This window comes from Octopus bimaculoides, chromosome 3 (assembly GCF_046866305.1).
Source record: "Octopus bimaculoides isolate indiv1 chromosome 3, ASM4686630v1, whole genome shotgun sequence".
In the NCBI taxonomy this organism is placed as follows: Eukaryota; Metazoa; Mollusca; class Cephalopoda; order Octopoda; family Octopodidae; genus Octopus; species Octopus bimaculoides.
This window is the reverse complement of record NC_142930.1, coordinates 75908906-75927979: the sequence shown is the minus strand read 5'-3', so window position 1 is coordinate 75927979 and position 19074 is coordinate 75908906. Positions and strand designations below refer to the sequence as shown.

Here is a 19074-nt window from a genome sequence, read left to right as displayed (position 1 = left end):
GTAAAGTTTTTGTTTTCTTTTTTTAAATACCCTTCATCATCTTAGCAACAGGATATTCATGTAGAATCAGGGAAACAAAACATACTTCCAGTGTTTAATCATTTATTCGGGCAAGTTAGCAAATGAAACAACTGAAATGTAATATTTCGCTATTGGAGAGAAAACCCCCCAAAACAAACTACATGCATCTTTTACATAAGAAAGTACATTGGAGATAAATAATTATTAACTAAATTATGATTAAAGCACCTACCTGGATTAGCCAGTAGAAGAGAATTGTTGCATCTGTAGCTAATTAACTGTTTACAAGATGTCGCTCGTTCAATTAATGCTTCAAGTTCTAAAATTCCTGTATCATAACGGACATGCCGTACATAGGAACCTGGTTCCTTGTAGCCATTTACCAAAATTTCATTCTCACTGTTGTGGCCAACTAATGACTGGGCAACATCCACACCTGTAATAGGATGAAAGGAAATAATTTTAGATTAATAATAAAACAACTAACAACAAAAATAAATACTTTCAGCCTTTGCAATCACAAAGGATAATATGTTTAAAGTATAATTTTCCTACTCACTTAAAAGCAAATATCTTTTAGTCCTAATAAACCCTGAGATTATCTATGTCACTTACATTTACAGCCAAAATTAAACAAGAGTCAACAATATAAAACCAGCAACTATTATCTAAACAAAATTAAAGCAGTTTTATACTAATCAAAGAATAATCATTAAACTGGAAATATCTTTGGTTATTCTTACAGCTTAAAATACCGTTCACAAAGATGGTATGGTGCCTTTAAAATAATAACAAAAAATAGCTTCTAGAGATGCTGCTTGGTTTATTGGCATCTGCTCCCATCGAATCTACCAAAGAGTTAATCCAGTGCATAAATAAGAGAGAGAGAACAGAAGCAAAGAGTTGCTCCAAGTACTTGTCTAGTACCTTAACTTACTCAGAAAAGGTGAAAAGTATCAATAAGCATACAAAATGTTGAACAGTATGAAAAGCATCAGTGAGCATGTTGCAATTTAATGGTAAACTGAATAAAGAGAAATCTACTCAAACTACAATGATGTCATGGTAATCAACATAATCACTACAAACGACATTGCAATCTTCTGCTAATTAAAATCAAGATACTAATTATAATAAAGACCTATACAGATTTTTGAACTTGAAATGAAAAAAAATTATCATTCTAGGATAGGATTGGTTTTTGATTACTAAAGCCAACATAGTGCTAATAACATTTGTAAGCTTTATCACACTGCTGAAGTTAACATAGTTGGTGTTTAACTTAAACATCTGTAGATTAATTTCTCACAGAAAAGTGTTGCAAACGAGGCAGTTTCAGAGAATTGCAGTACTGAAGAGAAAAGAGTGAATTTAGTATAGGATTTGAGGGTGAGGAGGAAAGGGAAAGATGAATTGCTGCTTCTTGCAAATGATAACTGAGGTTGTGCTGCTCATTCTCAGTCTAAGGTTTAGTTCATTATAGTGTAACCAAGCCATTGAAGCAGTTTTGCAATGTAAGAAACACATTGTGGTGTTACTGCATTTTAGCTTTACAATATTGTTTTGGTCAACTTTTGAACAATTTGTTGGTCCTCAGCTTTATATAAAGTGTTGCTTGTCCCAGAAAGGGATTTGAGCCATTCTCACTACCAGCTTCACCACCATATGAGTGAAAGTTGCATATGCTAGTGGACCAGTGAAATCGAACAAAAAAATTCATTTCATTGGCCATGAAGACAGCATCTGAGTACCATGTGATAAGATGCTACTGAGGTGTGTAAACTAAATATTAACTATCATTAATTGGTTTGCAAGAGTAAAATTTAATAAGTGCCCCCCCATTCACTAGCATAGCTAGAGTGTGTGCCACCCCTGGACCCCACAAAAAACACATTGTCTACAGCATACCCAAAAGTACTGCCTCATTAAAAGTGTTGCCCGGGGCAGACCCTCCCTTCCCCTGCTATGCTAGTGGCCCCATTAGTACAATGATTATCAACCATGAATTTACTGAAGATCCATCTATTGCTTAAATCTGCTGTACTTGTGCAAGCATTCCAATCATTGGCAATAATGAGATTGATGAATGACCTTTTAAAAGCTATCCTGATGTCTCCATAGAATGGATTCTTCATATGATCATTGTCATCGAAGGTTTGTCCATCATCAGATAAGTGAATGTGGTCAAGAAAGAGCTACATAGAATTGTACATTAGAAAATATGAAATCAAAGATATAATCTATTATAGGCATAGCATTTATACTATTTATTGCATTTGTAAGAAAACTGACCTGAAATATTTTAAATTATATAATTTTAGAATCTACATCTCTGTCTAGCAGCAACCATACTTCATTTACTGGAGTTTTCTTTGCCTTTCCATTGTAACTAGATAATTAAAACCATTGAATATGCTTTAAAAATGCTAACTTTGAAATGAAATTGAATATATAAGCTATCTACAATAGTTTTGTTACAATATGGCTATACTGGTAATTCTTTAATGAATCTTAAGTTGCACTACATCCTTATTTTCACATTAGAGAAAAATACATATGGCTGGATTTGACCCCATAGTCCCAGTTCATTTGCTACTTTACAAAGCTGAAGATTCTAAAATTTATAATTTAAAATGTATATTTCCCAGTTGATTGTCTTAAACATAATATAAATATTGTATCTATGAAAGATGATGCTTTTGATTTTGTTCTATAGTTGATCAGCCAATTGTCTTATGAATAATATAAACATTATTTGTGTGTATACTGAATTACAGCTTTGATTTCATTGCATAGTTAAGTGCATAACTGTGGAAGATTATTATAGATTTAAAATCTGGAAGTAACCTTGCAACTTTTACAGCAAGTTTTCTATTTATAGCTCTTAAAACATATGACATCTCATCAAATTTTAAGAATTTATACAATTTCCCTAGGTAATTTATAACAAAAATAAGGAGTGTCAACAATGGTATTGTTCAACCTCAGATCAACTCTTATAAAAGACATTCGAGCTGTGATTGATCTCTTTAGTGGTATGTATGATCTAATGTGTCTTTTTCGTTTTTAAGTTGATATGCAGTGATTTTTAAGCTGGTTGTGTGAACATGTAGAAGTTCCCACTTTATTTTATTTCATAATGTAATATTGGTTAATAATGGTTAACTTATACTAATGACTTTGCTGTGTGTAGTAAGAAGTTTGCTTTTCAGCAACAGAGATCCAGGTTCAATCCCACTTGTGGTACCTTGAGCAAGTGTCTTCTACTATAGCCTAAGTCCAACCAAAAACTTGAGAGTGGATTTGATAGATGATAACTGAAAGAAAGTCTTGTATGTATGTGTGTGTGTGTGTGTGTATCTCCTTTTCTTGACATCGCATGACAGTTGTAAAATTACTGTCCCTGTCATATGAGAAGTGCCATTCATTTCCAATAATCTACGAGAACATATCTGACTATGGGAAAATATTATCTTGCTTGAAAACAGGCGATGGTTGGTACCAGGAAAGGCATCCAGCTGTAAAAAATCTGCCTCAATAAATTCTGCTTGATGCATGGAAAAATGGACGTTAAGAGGATGATGATGATGATGATGAAATAGTTCCTTAAATTGGCAGAGGGTACAAGGCTATGAATTTTGAAGGAGGCTGTAGTTGATTATATTCACTCCACAACAATACTTGTGCATTTTCCATACTTACACAGAGATGTAAAGCAAAGTTAACCTGAGTATGATATATAATTCTTTGTATTATAGGCACTAGGAATTTTGGGGGACGAGGATAGTTGATTACATCAGCTCCAGTACTCAACTGGTGCTTATTTCATCAACTGTGGAAGGATGAAAGGCAATGTTGACCTCGGCAGAATTTTAATTCAGAATGTGAAGACAGATGGAATGCTGCTAAGCATTTGGTGTGCCATGAAAATAATTCTGCCAGCTCAACACCTAACTACCCTAAAATATAATAATAATAATGATTTCAAATTCTAGCACAATGCTAGCAGGTTCGAGACAGAGAGTAAGCCAATTACATCAACCCCAATGCTTGATTGGTACTTATTTTATTGACTCTGAAAGGATGGAAGCAAAGTTGACCTTGGCAGAATTTGAACTCAGAACGTAAGGATAGATGAAATGCTGTGAAGCGTTTTGCCCAACATGCTAATGATCTTGCCAGCTCATTGCCTAAATAATAAGAATAAAAATAGTAGCAATAATTTCTAACACAGATGCAAGGCCAGGCATTTTGGAGGAAGGAACAGTTGTTTATAGTATACATGGCAAGTGCTCTATTTTATCAACTATTCTGAAACTGAAGTTGATTTTGGCAAGATTTGAACTCAAAATGCAAAAGGATATAACTAATTATAATAAGGCATTTTGTCAAGCAATCTACTAATTGTGTCAGTCAGCTGCCCTCATATAATAATAACATCACTAAAAATAATTAAGTGAAAATTACATTTTGGTCTAAATAGTGAAAAACAAAAATCTAGGTTGTCAAACCATATATTTTGAAGAAGGTTTGTAGTTAGTTGAATCACCCAAATAATTTAAAGATACTTGTCATATTGATTTCAGGACAAAAATCAAAGGCAGTCCTAGTGAGATTTGAACTCCGAATATAAATGGATACATTAGTTTCTTTTTCAACGTATATTTCCCCATTCTTTAAAGTTTTAATTTCTGCTATATAGTAAGAAGGCATTCTGTTGTGAAATCCTACTTTTTTTTTTATTATATAGCTTTTATTTCTACATCATATGAATCAAGAAAATGAACATCACAAAGGAGATAACAAAGGATTGTGACAAGTGGTGAAGCACTATGCAAGAGAAGAACCATGCAGTACATGCAAGCATGAAAAAAACAAATGTAAGAATGATGATAAGATGGTGGTGATGGAAGTTGAGGAGTATAATCTCTTCTATCACTCTCACATAACCCACTAAATTATCACTCATTACATACATCCATCACCCCTTTCCCTCTCATCATTCTCTCTCTCTCTCCTAACATTCTCTCTTATCCCTGAATTTTGAGTCAATTATTGGGTATGGCTAAGGAGCTAGGATAGATGTTTAATATATATATGCTTAAAGGACTTTCGAGTGAGACCGTTGCCAGTGCCCCTGGACTGGCTCGTGTGCAGGTGGCACATAAAATACACCATTTTGAGTGTGGCCGTTGCTAGTACCGCCTGACTGGCCTTCGTGCGGGTGACATGTAAAAGCATCTACTACACTCTCGGAGTGGTTGACATTAGGAAGGGCATCCAGCTGTAGAAACTCTGCCAAATCAGATTGGAGCCTGGTGTAGCCTTCAGGCTCCACCAGTCCTCTGTCAAATCGTCCAACCCATGCGAGCATGGAAAGCGGACATTAAACAAACGATGATTCTCACTCATGCTGTTTCTATTTAATCTGTTTACCAATAACCACCAGAGAGCTTCCTATCACACCCTTTCTCTCCACTGCCATCTGCTCGCTCTGTCCTATTACTCTGGTTCTATCACCTTGACTCTTTTGTTTTCTACCATCAATCCTCCTCCTAGCACCCTCTCAATCACATTTCTTCTATTCAACCATTACAAAGCTTTCTATTACGCTCTCTTCTATCACTTTCTCACCGCTTCCAATCTAGTTCTCTTCTAATTCATTCTACTATCACCTTGCTCTAGCTAGCTCTCTTTCCACCCAGAAGTATTGGAAGGAAAGGAACAAATGAATGATGACAATGCAAAAAGAGGAGTTTTTTTTGTCATGCCAAGGGTAAAACAACCTCTCTGGTGCAAGTGACTAAACATATTAACAGAGACAATTAATATAGACAGAACTTTTTGAGCTTGTTAGGAACAAGACAGCATCTCTAGAGCTGGTGCCATGACATATTGCACCTAACAAACTCCAGTGACAAGAGGGGCATCTAACCTCAGAAACTATGTCAAGAAATGTAATATAGGAGAAAACCATCACTATTGACCTGTTTAGGAGGCTAGGAACTTTGAATAAGATTTGACTCAGACTGTAACAATCCATCTAATCCATGCTAGCATGGAAAAGCAACCACAAAATGATAATGATAGTGAACCCTCTTACTGTTTTTATATTTCTACAAAGCAATAGACTAATTGTAGGAAATAAATTATATTTATTTATTCATTCATCATTCTTTCTTCTTCCTCCAGATTATAAATATAATTAACCAAGTGCACATTGATCTGATAAGATTTACTGATTAAATTAACTTACAGTACACATCTTGCTATCTGTTCTACAATAAAAAATATTCAGTGGATCCAAGACTAGATCTAGCAGTTTATCATAACCCTTCCTCAGCTGTGTAATATGATGTCAAGATTATATTTATATATAAAATGGAAACATGAAATGTCAGAGGTATCCAAAAGCAATTTTTTTCATAATGAAAGTTCTGAAAATTGCCAGAGTTTGATTTGGAGTAGAGATTATTTTTCAATTTTGTCTTATCTTCATTTGTTTGGGAATACTTTTTGCTTACAATGTTTTTTTTTCATTGTGTGTGTATATTATATATATATATATATGTATATAAATTGTAAATCCAAAAAATAACAACAAAACTACAAAGGATTCCGCGGTACACGTGTTTCAAGCTTTGTATGTGTATAATATAATATGTGTATAATTTACAATGTAAAGCTATCCTCAGCTGCAAGATTATTTCTCTCCCAAGAAACTATACCACCTCGGCGTTGAAGTAGGAAGAAAGGTGTGATGTAAGAGGTGAAGATCCTTTCGGTATTCTGTATAGTACACACTGAATTGTGGCAAGGTATGGAAGGCTTTCGGAGGACCGGAGAGATTATGTCTCGGTGGAGAATTATACGAGGTATAGTACTATGCAGAATACCGAAAGGATCTTCACCTCTTACATCACACCTTTCTTCCTACTTCAACGCTGAGGTGGTATAGTTTCCTGGGAGAGAAATAATTTTGCGGCTGAGGATAGCTTTACCTTGTAAATTATACACATATTATATTATACACATATAAAGCTTGAAACACGTGTACCGCGGAATCCTTTGTAGTTTTGTTGTTATTTTTGGATTTACAATTTATTCTTTCACCGCAACCACTAGCTGGAATACACAGGTGCTTACAATTGTCAAGTATTACCTCTAAATTTCAATTTATATATATATATATATTGGTGCAGGTGTGGCTGGGTGGTAAGAAACTTGCTTCCCAACCACATGGTTCCAAGTTCAGTCAACTGTGTGTGTGTCTGTGTGTGTGTGTGTGTGTGTGTGTGAGTCTGTGTCTGTGTTTGTCTTCCACCATTGCTGGACAATTGGCATTGATGTAACTTAGCAGTTTGGCAAAAGAGATAATAGAATAAGTAGCAGGCTTAAAAAAAGGCACTGGGGTCAATTCATTCGACTAAAAATTCTTCAAGGTGGTTCCCAAGCATGTCTACAGTCTATTGATGGAACCAAGTAAAAGATAAAATAAAGTATATACATATAGAAGGTTGTGCAGGTAAATTGAGACCAATTTTAAGCAGTTGACTTAGCAGATTTAACATTTCATTTTTTGACAAAACCTTACTTGCTATAAACAATTTAAAAAAGAAGAAAAAATTGATAGAAAAGAACACAAGATTCAAAGTGATTCCAAACACAATCCAAAGTTTCTTGCTAGCCTCAAATGCTTGATTGAAGCCAATCCATCCACATCCATGACAACTCTTGCAAAGAAATGCAATGTGTCCTTTTCCATGGTGTCTAGAGCTGTGAACAAAAACCTTAGCATGACTAGCTATGTTCAATGCTACTGTCACTTCCTAACAGCCAAGGCCAGAGCAGTCAGAGCCAAGAGATGCCCAAAGCATCTGTCATTCATGAAGCATCAAGGTGCAGGAAAAACTCTCGTGTTTGTAGACAAGAAGAAGTTCACTGTGGATGTTGAACAGAATTGCAGAAATTCTCGACTGATTGCATACAACCCTTCTGACATTCCCACTATGTTTGAGACTAAGAACCCTGACTCTGTGATGGTATTTGTGGCTATGGTGAGTGATGGAAGTGTCATAAATCCACACTTCATTGAATCTGGTTTGAAGATCTGGACATCCTGAAGAACTGTCCGTTACCATGGATGGAGCAGAAATTTGGGCTTGACAATGTGGTGCTTATCCAGGATTCTGCACCATGTCATGGATCAAAAGCAACATAGGTGTTCTGGTGAAAAGGTGCCATTTTTTTATGAGGGCTAACATCTGGCCCAGTGATAGCCCAGATCTCAACCTTCTGGATTCCTTTTTTGGGGTGTGCTTCAAGCAAGGACCAATGCTTCACCACACTCGAGTGTCAACAGTTTGAAGACCTGCATCGTGCATGCACCATGCAAAATCAAAAAAGCAGAGGTTGCAACAGCTGCAAAAGAACTTTCATTCTCATGTGGAGGTAGTAATTGCCCAAAAGGGTGGCCATATTGAGTGATAAGTATTATATTAAAATTATATCTGTCTACTACCATTATGTTAGTATTTATAACCAGTCTTATGCATTGTAAAAACTGTCTCAATTTACCTACAAGATCCTGTGTGCATATTTGGGATTTTTATTAACATACACAGCAAGGCCAGGTGCTAACTGTGAACTATAAAATAACTTTTCTTCATCTTATTGAACTTTGGTATGGGAAAAATTTACAACCTTCTACATCAATAAACCACTGTTGTGTCTGAAAGTTGTCTTTTATACGTTCTATGGATTGCTTGAAGCTTACAAACTTTCTACATCTTGATCCTTGGATCTGACCTTTACACACACATAAAAGTTATTTTATAGTTTACAGTTAGCACCTGGGGTTGCTGTGTATGTGAATAAAAATCCTAAATTGGGGAATGGAGTGTATATATATATATATATATATATATATATATATATATATATATGCACACACACATGAATATATGTATATATATCATCATCATCATTTAACGTCCGCCTTCCATGCTAGCATGGGTTGGACGATTTGACTGAGGACTGGCAAACCAGAAGGCTGCACCAGGCTCCAATCTGATCTGGCAAAGTTTCTTCAGCTGGAAACCCTTCCTAACGCCAACCACTCCTAGAGTATAGTGGGTGCTTTTACGTGCCACTGGCACGAGGGCCAGTCAGGCGGTACTGGCAAAATGAAGGAAAGGTACGCATAAGTGGGCTGGCTACACCCCTGGCTGAGGCCTCGGATTATGGTCTCACTTGGCTTGCCGGGTCTTCTCACGCACTGCATATTTCCAAAGGTTTTGGTCACAAGTCATTGCCTCCATGAGGCCTAATGTTCGAAGGTCATGCTTCACCACCTCAGCCCAGGTCTTCCTGGGTCTACTTCTTCCACAGGTACGCTCAACTGCTAGGGTGTGGCACTTTTTCACACAGCTATCTACATCCATTTTCGCCACATGACCAGACCAGCGCAATCGTCTCTCTTGCATACCACAACTGATGCTTCTTAGGTCCAACTTTTCTCTCAAAGTACTTACACTCTGTCGAGTATGCACACTGATATTACACATCCATAGGAACATACTGGCTTCATTCCTTGCGAGCTTACGCATGTCCTCAGCAGTCACAGCCCATGTTTCACTGCCATGTAGCATGGCTGTTCATATACATGCATCATACAGTCTGTCTTTTACTCTGAGCGAGAGGCCCTTTGTCACCAGCAGAGGTAGGAGCTCTCTGAACTTTGTCCAGGCTATTCTTATTCTAGCAGCTACACTTTCAGCGCACCCTACCCCGCAACTGACTTGGTCACCTAGGTGACGGAAGCAATCAACTACTTCTAGTTTTTCTCCCCGGAATGTGGCAGAAATTGTTCTCTGCACATTTTCAGTGTTTATTGCTCCTGAGCATCTGCCACATACAAAAACTATCTTCCTAGTTAGCCTTCCCTTGATATTGCTGCACTGGGTGCATCTTATAGAGTTTCTACCTATGCCTTCTCTACAGATTGAGCAGGGCCATCTACCTCAAGGGGTTTGTAGTTTGTCTACCTTCCTATTTATTAGGACTTTAGTTTTAGCTAGGTTGACTCTAAGGCCTTTTCATTCTAATCCTTGCTTCCACATCTGAAACTTCTCCTCTAGTTCTGATAGTAACTCAGCAATTAGAGCAATGTCATCAGCATAGAGGAGCTTCCAGGGGCATCCTGTCATGAATTCCTCTGTCATTGCCTGGAGGACTATGATAAATAGAAAAGGGCTGAAGACAGCCTTGGTGGACCCCTACCTCTACCCGGAATTCTTCACTGTACTCATTACCAACCCTTACCTTACTGACAGTGTCCCTGCTCGCACAGCTCTCACTAACCATTCATCTACCCCTAGTCTCTTCATTGACCACCAGATAAAGGATCGGGGGACCCTGTCAAAGTCTTTCTTCATGTCAACGAAAGCCAGGTACAGAGGTTTATCTTTGGCTAGGTATTTCTCCTGCAGCTGTCTTACCAGAAATATAGCATCAGTGGTGCTTTTCCCTGGCACGAACCCAAACTGCATCTCATCTAAACTTACTCTCTCTCTCCCTAATTAGTTGGACTATGCTCCTCTCCGTGACCTTCATTACCTTGTCAAACAACTTGATACCTCTGTAATTATTTGTGTCTAAAGCATCACCTTTACCTTTGTAGCAGTTAACTATGGTGCTGCTACACCAGTCATTGGGTATGACTCCTTTGTGTATCACCTGGTTAACTATATGGGTGACTAGGCTATAGACGACACTGCCAGATATTTTGAGCATCTCTGCATTGATTCCTGATGGCCGGGGCTTTCCCAGTCTTTATACTCTTGATTGCTTTATCTACCAAGGTACTGTCAATTAGGATAGCTGGTCCCTTTGTTGGGTCGACATTTGGCAGACTCTTTCTCACATTCATTCTCTTTATATATATAACATTTATTGAGCAACCTTTCATAGTGGTGTCTCCAAACCTCTCTCTTTGCAGCCTTGTTTAGTGCAAGTGAATCATCATCCATGCAGACACATTTCTCTCCTATGACATCACAATTCTCTCTCACACACTGTCTTGCAACACGAAATACTTCAAGTCTTTGGTCCTTACGACACAGAACATTGGCAAATTTTTTCTTATTTGCTTCCCCTCTGGCTAAATAAACCTGTCTCCTAGCTTCCCTTCTGGCAGTCTGATACAATTCCCAGCTACCTCCATTCTTCCAGTCCTTCCAAGCCTGTTTCTTTTATCTAATAGCCCTGTCAACCACATTGTTCCACCACCACGTTACCTTGTGTTGAGAGGGGACTTTGCACCATCCACAGATCTTGTCAGTGGATCTCAGCAGGTTGTCCCGTAAAAACCTCCAGTTGTCTTCCACATTATGTGATGCTATATCTCCTTCTATTTCGTCGAAGGCTTCAAGTAATACGTCTCAAAATCTCTGTCCATTTGCAGGATCATTAAGCTTCCAGACCCCTCTCCTCCAAGCTGGTCTACTTCTGGGCATCCATTTAGCCCTGATCCTGAAGTTGCTAACTACTAATCTATGTTGAGGGGTACATTCTTCATCTGGGGAGGTTTTGGCATTTATAAGCCTCCCTCTTTCTCTAGTCCTGGCGAGGATGTAGTTGATTTGGCTAGAGTGTCTGCCGGATTGGTAGGTGACTAGGTGACAGGCGGGTTTCCTGAAGTTAGTATTGCACACCATAAGATCATTTGCATCGCAGAATTCCAAGAGTCTGGTTCCCTCCTCATTGCGGGAACGAAAGCCATAGCCTCCATGTACACCCCATGCATGTTGTCCGACATGTCCACTGAAATCACCAGCCACAAAGAGAAGGTCCCTGTCATTTGTCAACGAGGTAGTCTGCAACAGGGTGTCATAAAATTGGTCTTTCTGCCCATCCGATAGCCCCGGTTGAGGGGCATAGGCCGAGATGATGGTAGTGAACCCATGGTGAAGCACTAATCTAATCTTAAGTACTCCGTCACATACTCTGACTACCTTGATTACCTTATCAACCCATTTCTCTGCAAGAAGTATACCCATGCCCCCGACCCCATCAGTGTTCCCTGCCCAGAAAATCTTGTACCTGTGTTCTTTCCCTGTGAGGAACCTAGCGGAACCTCCTCTCCATGTTACTTCTTGGAGGCAGTACAAATCTACACGTCTCCGCTCAAGTATCTTAACAATCGCACCAGACCTACCTTCCAGTGTGCCGAGGGTGTGGGAGGTGTGGGCCTGTGAGACCCTGGGATGAGGGGAAGCAGTGTCATGTACCTGAAAAGAAAGCTTGCATTTGGCAGAATTCATAAACAAACAATAGCCTACAACCTGCATATACTACACCATCTTTATGCGCTATAAAATCGATAAACTCTGAGTAGTGGGGGGATGGCATTAGTCCCTTAGAAGTGTTCGCGGGAGACAACCAAGGATGACAGAGAATAAGAACTTCCGGTACTGGTGGAGGGGTGGGAGGGCGGTTGTGCCGCAAGCCAGCAAGTTTACACGAGAGCATCTTCTGCACTTGTATATTATACTCTTTTACTTGTTTCAGTCATTTGACTGCAGCCATGCTGAAGCAATGCCTTTAGTCGAGCAAGTTGACCCCAGGACTTATTCTTTGTAAGCCTAGTACTTATTCTATTGGTCTCTTTTGCCGAACCACTAAGTTATGGGGATGTAAACACACCAGCATTGGTTGTCAAGCGATGTTGGGGGGGGGACAAACACAGACACACATATACATATATACGATGGGCTTCTTTCAGTTTCCATCTACCAAATCCACTCTCAAGGCTTTGGTCAGCCCAAGGCTATAGTAGAAGACACTTGCCCAAGGTGCCATGCAGTGGGACTGAACCCGGAACCATGTGGTTGGTAAGCAAGCTACTTATTACACAGCCACTCCTACGCCTATGGTAGACAGATTTAGAGAGAATGAATCAACGAAATGATAAACTTGAAAAAAATAAATAAAATGTGATGATTAACGAATATGCATGAACTTAAGGCAAACAAGGAAGACGAAGCTATTGGAACTATGTTTACATGGTAAAGAAATAGATAAAAAAGAACGAATGGGGTGGGGTATGATCTACGCAGAAACAGGAGTACATGAACGAGGTTGAAAAGATAAAATTTCTTATCTGATCATCTTCTGAAATTTGTATTCTATCAGCAGAGGAATTGAAAATCGAGTAGGGGAAGCAGAGTATTGGACTGGTTTATATAGAGTTAGGGTTAGGGTGGGGAAGTGTTGGCGAATCAGGTGGTAAAATCGAAGAGAGAGAGAGAGAGAGAGAGATAGAGAGAGAGAGAGAGAAAGAGAGAGAAAGAGACAGTGAGGCAGAGAGAGAGAGAGAGAGAGAGAGAGAGAGAAAGAGACAGTGAGGCAGAGAGAGAGAGAGGTCAGAGTTAGTAAAAGTCAATCATAAAACAATAATAATAATAATAATAATAATGATAATAACAACAACATTTAAAAATAATTTAGGAATGAGAAACCAGGTTCAAAATTTCCCCCAAGACACCTGATGAAGGCTGGAGGGTATATCAGCCGAAATGTGTTAGCAACAAACAAGATGAGGACAAATATCCATCAATTGTAAATAATGTAAATAAAGTACAGAGGTATCAAGTTGTTGGATCAGGTAATGGAAGTCATGGAGAGGGTCATAGCCCAACTAATTAGGGAGTTTAGATGAGATACAGTTTGGGTTTGTGCAAGGGAAAAGCACCACTGATGCTATACTTCTGATAAGACAGCTGCAGGAGAAATACCTAGCTAAAGTTAAACCTCTGTAGCTGGCTTTTGTTGTCATGGTAAAAGAGTTTGACAGGGTCTCCCGATCCCTTATCTGGGAGTGGCTAGTGAGAGCTGTACAAGTCATGTACAGGGATGCTGTCAGTAAGGTGAGGGTTAGCAATGAGTACAGTGAAGAATTTCATGTTGAGGTAGGGGTCCACCAAAGATCAGTCTCCAGCCCCTCTTATTTATCATAGTCATCCAGGCAATAACAGAAGAATTCAAGATAGGATGCCGCTGGGAGCTCCTCTATGCTGATGACCTTGCTCTCATAGCCGAGTCACTATCAGAACTAGAGAAGTTTCAGGTGTGGAAGCAAGGTCTAGAATTGAAGGGACTTAGAGTCAATCTAGCAAAAACCAAAGTCATAATAAGTAGGAAGGTAGACAAACCACAAATCCCTCCAGGGAGAGGGCTCTCCTCGGTCTGTAGAAAAAAGCATAGTTAGAAACTCCATAAGATGTACCCAGTGTAAGCTATGGACACATAAGAGGTGCAGCAATATCAAAGGAAGGCTAACTGGGAAGATAGTTTTTGTGTGTGGCAAATGCTCAAGGGCAATAAACACTGAAAATGTGCAGAAAACGGCTTCTGTTACATTCCAGGGGGAAAAACTACAAGTAGTTGATAGCTTCCATTACCAAGGTGACCAAGTCAGTAGCGGGGGTGGATGCCCTGAGAGTGTAGCTGCTACAATAAGAATAGCCTGGGCTAAGTTCAGAGAGCTCCTACCTCTGCTGGTGACAAAGGGCCTCTCACTCAGAGTAAAAGATAGACTATATTACGCATGTGTCCGAACAGCCATGCTACATGGCAGTGAAACATGGGCCATGACTGCTGAGAACATGTGTAAGCCTGCAAGGAATGAAGTTAGTATGCTCTGCTGGATGTGTAATGTCAGTGTGCATACACGACAGTGTAAGCACCCTGAGAGAAAAGTTGGACATAAAAAGCATCAGATGTGGTGTACAAGAGAGACGACTGCGCTGGCATGGTCATGTGTTGCATTTGGATGAGGACAGTGGTGTGAAAAGTGTCACACCCTAGCAGGAGAGGAAGACCTGGGATGAGGTGGTGAAGCACGACCTTTGAATGTTGGGCCTCACCGAGGCAATGACATGTGACCGAGACCTTTGGAGATATGCTGTGCTTGAGAAGACTCGGCAAGCCAGGTGAGACCATAACTGTTGGCCTATGCCAGTGCAGCATACCCGGCCTATTTAAGAGTACCTGTCAATCATTGGGCAATAAACTGTGCTTGCGAAGACCTGTTGAGGTAAGTGAAATTGTTGTCACGGCCGATGATAGCACTCTCTGATTGGCACGTAAAAAAAGCACCATTCAAGTGTGGTCGATGCCAGTACCACCTGACTAGTCCCGTGCCAGTGGCATGTACAAAGCACCATTCGAGTACAATCGTTGCCAGTGCCACCTGACTGGGCCCCATGCCGGTGGCACGTAAAAAGCACCCGCTACCACTCTCTGAGTGGTTGGCATTAGGAAGGGTATCCAGCTGTAGAAACTTTGCCAGACCAGATTGGAGCCTGGTGCAGCCTTCTGGCTTGCCAGTCCTCAGTCAAACTGTCCAACCCATACCAGCATGGAGAACATGAAGGAACACACACATGTATTTATGAGTAGTTTCTTTCAGTTTCTGTATACCAAATCTCCTCCCAAAACTTTTTCATCCTGGAGCTATAATAGAAGACATTTACACAAGGTACTGTGCAATTGGACTGAACCTGAAATCACAGTTTGGATATGAACTTCTTAACCACACAGCTGACCTTAATCAAGAACATAACTCTGCTCACTCCAACTTGCCAGACTGACAATACTGGTGCTACTTTCTGCTTCATTGTTGAATGGTTAGCAGTGGAAAGCACATTCAGTTTTAACTGTCCCAACCAAAGCAAAACCAATGAAAATGATTTCACCATACAAGAAAGTAAATGGAAAAGTAATAAAAACGAACAGTATAGATTCTTTATATTTTTAAGTATATGGATGTGTTTGCAAACATTTGTTGCATTCAAAATGAAGGTACAACAGATATGACAAATAGAGGGAATATGTCATCAACATATAGTTGTTTATCTGCAGATAATCTCGCACCTACAATAAAAAACAATTTATACATTATAAGCTATCATATTTTTGCAGACACAGAAAATCTAGAACACCCCAAAATAGTTTCTTCCACTTTTGATGATCATTAGGTATAATTTGACTAAGATTTGGCTGTTTTTTCTAGTAAGTTAAGTGGTTACATAAAAGTTCCCTCATTCACTCGATCCTAATGGTCTTCTGTAACTGATTAGTACATGATATACACTTACAGCTGAAACATATGCACAAGGCAAGCTAAATTGGAATTATTAAATCAGTGCAAATATATTCGACAATACAACAGATAACTCCCTCCTCATCTACAGCAGAAACATTAATATCAATTTATATAGCAGCTCTTTTGGATATATCTGGGGTTTTTTCACTTCAGAATATGGTTTTAACAAGCTACAATATAAAGCATTTTAAGCAAATATGGAGTTTCTATGCAAATACTTTCAAATGGAAAAGCAAAAGCCTTTTCTTTAGGGAACAATGAGTTACACAATTCAGTATAGTGGGACGTTCAGTAAAACATGTAGATTATGGTTGTGTGGGTTAAGATGTTTGCTATGCAATTATGTAACTCCTGGTTCAATTCACCTTGTGATATCTCGGGAAAGTAATATTCTACCACATCCTCAAACTGGCCAAAGCCTTGCAAGTGAAATTGCTAGTCAGAAACTGCACAAAATCCAAACCTTTACTTTCTAGGTTTAAATCCCATACTGGGTGACTTTGCCTTTCACCCATCTAAGGTTGATAAAATAAATACTAGTTAATCCGAATGCACTACTATGAGACATTCAATGAAATATGTTTGACCAAAGCTATCCAAAAATAGTAACTGTATTTTAAAATTGCTTAAACATTACTTGGCCTTTTTGCCTTATCACTGACATTCAATCAAACCAATTCCATTTTGGGAATATATTTTAATGCTCTCAAATCAACTGAAGTGAAAGACTGGAAAATATCTTAATACTATCCATTTTATTAAATAAACAAAATTTTAGGTATGGATTTATAAGTTTAAAAATAATGAATTCTTTAAAAATGGTAAGCTCTGGAGTGCTATTCTAGATAACAAATCCCATCACAGCTACCATTTAAGAGATATGGTGTATATAGCTGCTTTCTTACTGAAAATGTGCTTAAATTACACAGTACAGCTGCAAGTCCATATACCAAAATGTTTTATCACAGAGCTCACACTGAGAAAACTATTGTGATGATTACTTTGAGATAACTTATATGTAGTATTTTAAATATCTGGCATTTTAATGTATTTCACTGAATTTTATTATCTAGGTAATGTTCTTGAAAGGATTCATTTTTATAGTTCTGGAATATTGAATAAAAAAGTATCTGGAATAATGAAAAGTAAAATATACTAAACATAAAACTTCCAGTTCTATTTGACATGAGGGAATTCTCTTTTAGCTACCAATATTTGAAAGTATCTACACCAGGAAAGAAGCAAATTATTGTTTGTTATATAAACAAGCCAAGCTATTACAATAATGAGAATTTTGGCATCTAAAATGGAAAGTGGATAATACTGAAATCACCTATGAAGTTGAAAATAACTTAACTTAATTTGTCCAGGCTTAATTAATTGATAGAATCACCTTTATTAAATATCCAAGATTCCTTCACCAACATGCTAAAATCACTGACTAGCTATTATTTTCAAAAGTCTTATTTCTTTGTTTTACATTACTCCTTTATTAAGAAAACTTAAAGGGGTCCAATTCCTCCCTTTATTTCTTTAATAGTTCTCCAGCATTCACAAACATTAATACAAGCAAGGAAAAAATGGATGTAAAATGTTGATGATATTAAAGATTTTACCTGAATTGATTATGTGCAAGTTTTGAGTGCTAGATATTTTTGATTACCAGAATCTGGCAGGACTTTAAAGGCATTAGGCGATAGTTTCCAAAGACATCAGCAACTACATTTGAAGGTATTAGTTGATATTTTTTTGCTTCATTATAAATCCTTCTTTTGCAACCCACATAATTTTCAAGACAGATAAATAGACTTACTTTCAAGATATACCCATCTTGCATTTTGACATATTATACAGAAAGGCATATATCATTTTAACTTAGGAAGTGTAAGTAACAATTAAAATATAGGTGAGATGCACATTCATTATCTTAAGCCCAGCTTACACCCTTTCTCATATCAGTCCTGAAAGCCCTGGAAAAGAGGGCCATGAATGCTGCCCTTTTCCCTCTGACTAAGCCATGGAAAACAAACAAACTTTAAAAAAAACATATAATAATGAAAATATTGATGACAAACTTCTAACTCCATCACCAGTGTTATATCTTACATTGCTCAAAAACTCAAATATTGTTTTACATCTAACCAATAAGGCTTTGAAAATCAAATTATCTAAAAATCTATGTTATGACCAGTATAAACATTGTTAATTCAATTAAGACTGATTTTGGTTCCATGCTACAAATCCATCTCAGATTAACCTTTGTCCTATGTTACCAATCCACTAGAATGTAAATTGGGGTAGAGCCCCTATGAAATTGCTTGACTTGTTAGAAATAACTAAATTCTCTCTAAATTTACCCCATCATCTTAAAAATAACGATGCATTGGACAATGTAGTTCTGGTTGTATAAAAAAGGGGAGATGGTAATAGCTGGTCTGCTCAATTAGAGCTGATCTTTACTAAGCATCAACAGACCAACCATATAAGATTGCTCATATCTAAATTGAGATCAAGGAAATAATATGTGACTTCAAAGATATAAGAAACTTTTAAGTTCTAAAACCCAAATCACAAGCAATAAATAAAACCTCTTCAAAATTCTGAATTATTTAAACATTTTCTTTTTCCATAATCATTTGGAGAGTAGGGCCTCTCCTATGATCAATGCATCCTCTCCCAGACTAATGTGGTTGATTTAGCAGCACATACATAGAGTTGCATTCTGGGAATTGCAGTTTTTGGTGCAATTTTGGAAGTTAGGTACTAGACAAGACAAGAAGTAGGGTAAATACATGAATCACAAATAAAATTTGTATCAGTGTGTTTAGCTAGAAATAGCTGAGAGCAATTGATATGGAGAAAGAAGAGTGTGAGGGACATAATCA

The 19074-nt window shown here is 38.1% G+C and overlaps 1 protein-coding gene across 1 annotated transcript in view; it reads right to left on the bottom strand.

The window, feature by feature from the left end:
• The window catches only part of LOC106877699 (neurexin-4), a 303409-nt gene that overhangs the window by 75643 nt on the left and 208692 nt on the right, over positions 1-19074 (bottom strand). The window contains exon 14 of the mRNA XM_052966322.2: positions 254-457. Within this exon, the coding sequence (XP_052822282.2) occupies positions 254-457 (204 nt within the window). The remainder of the gene's footprint in view (positions 1-253; positions 458-19074) is intronic.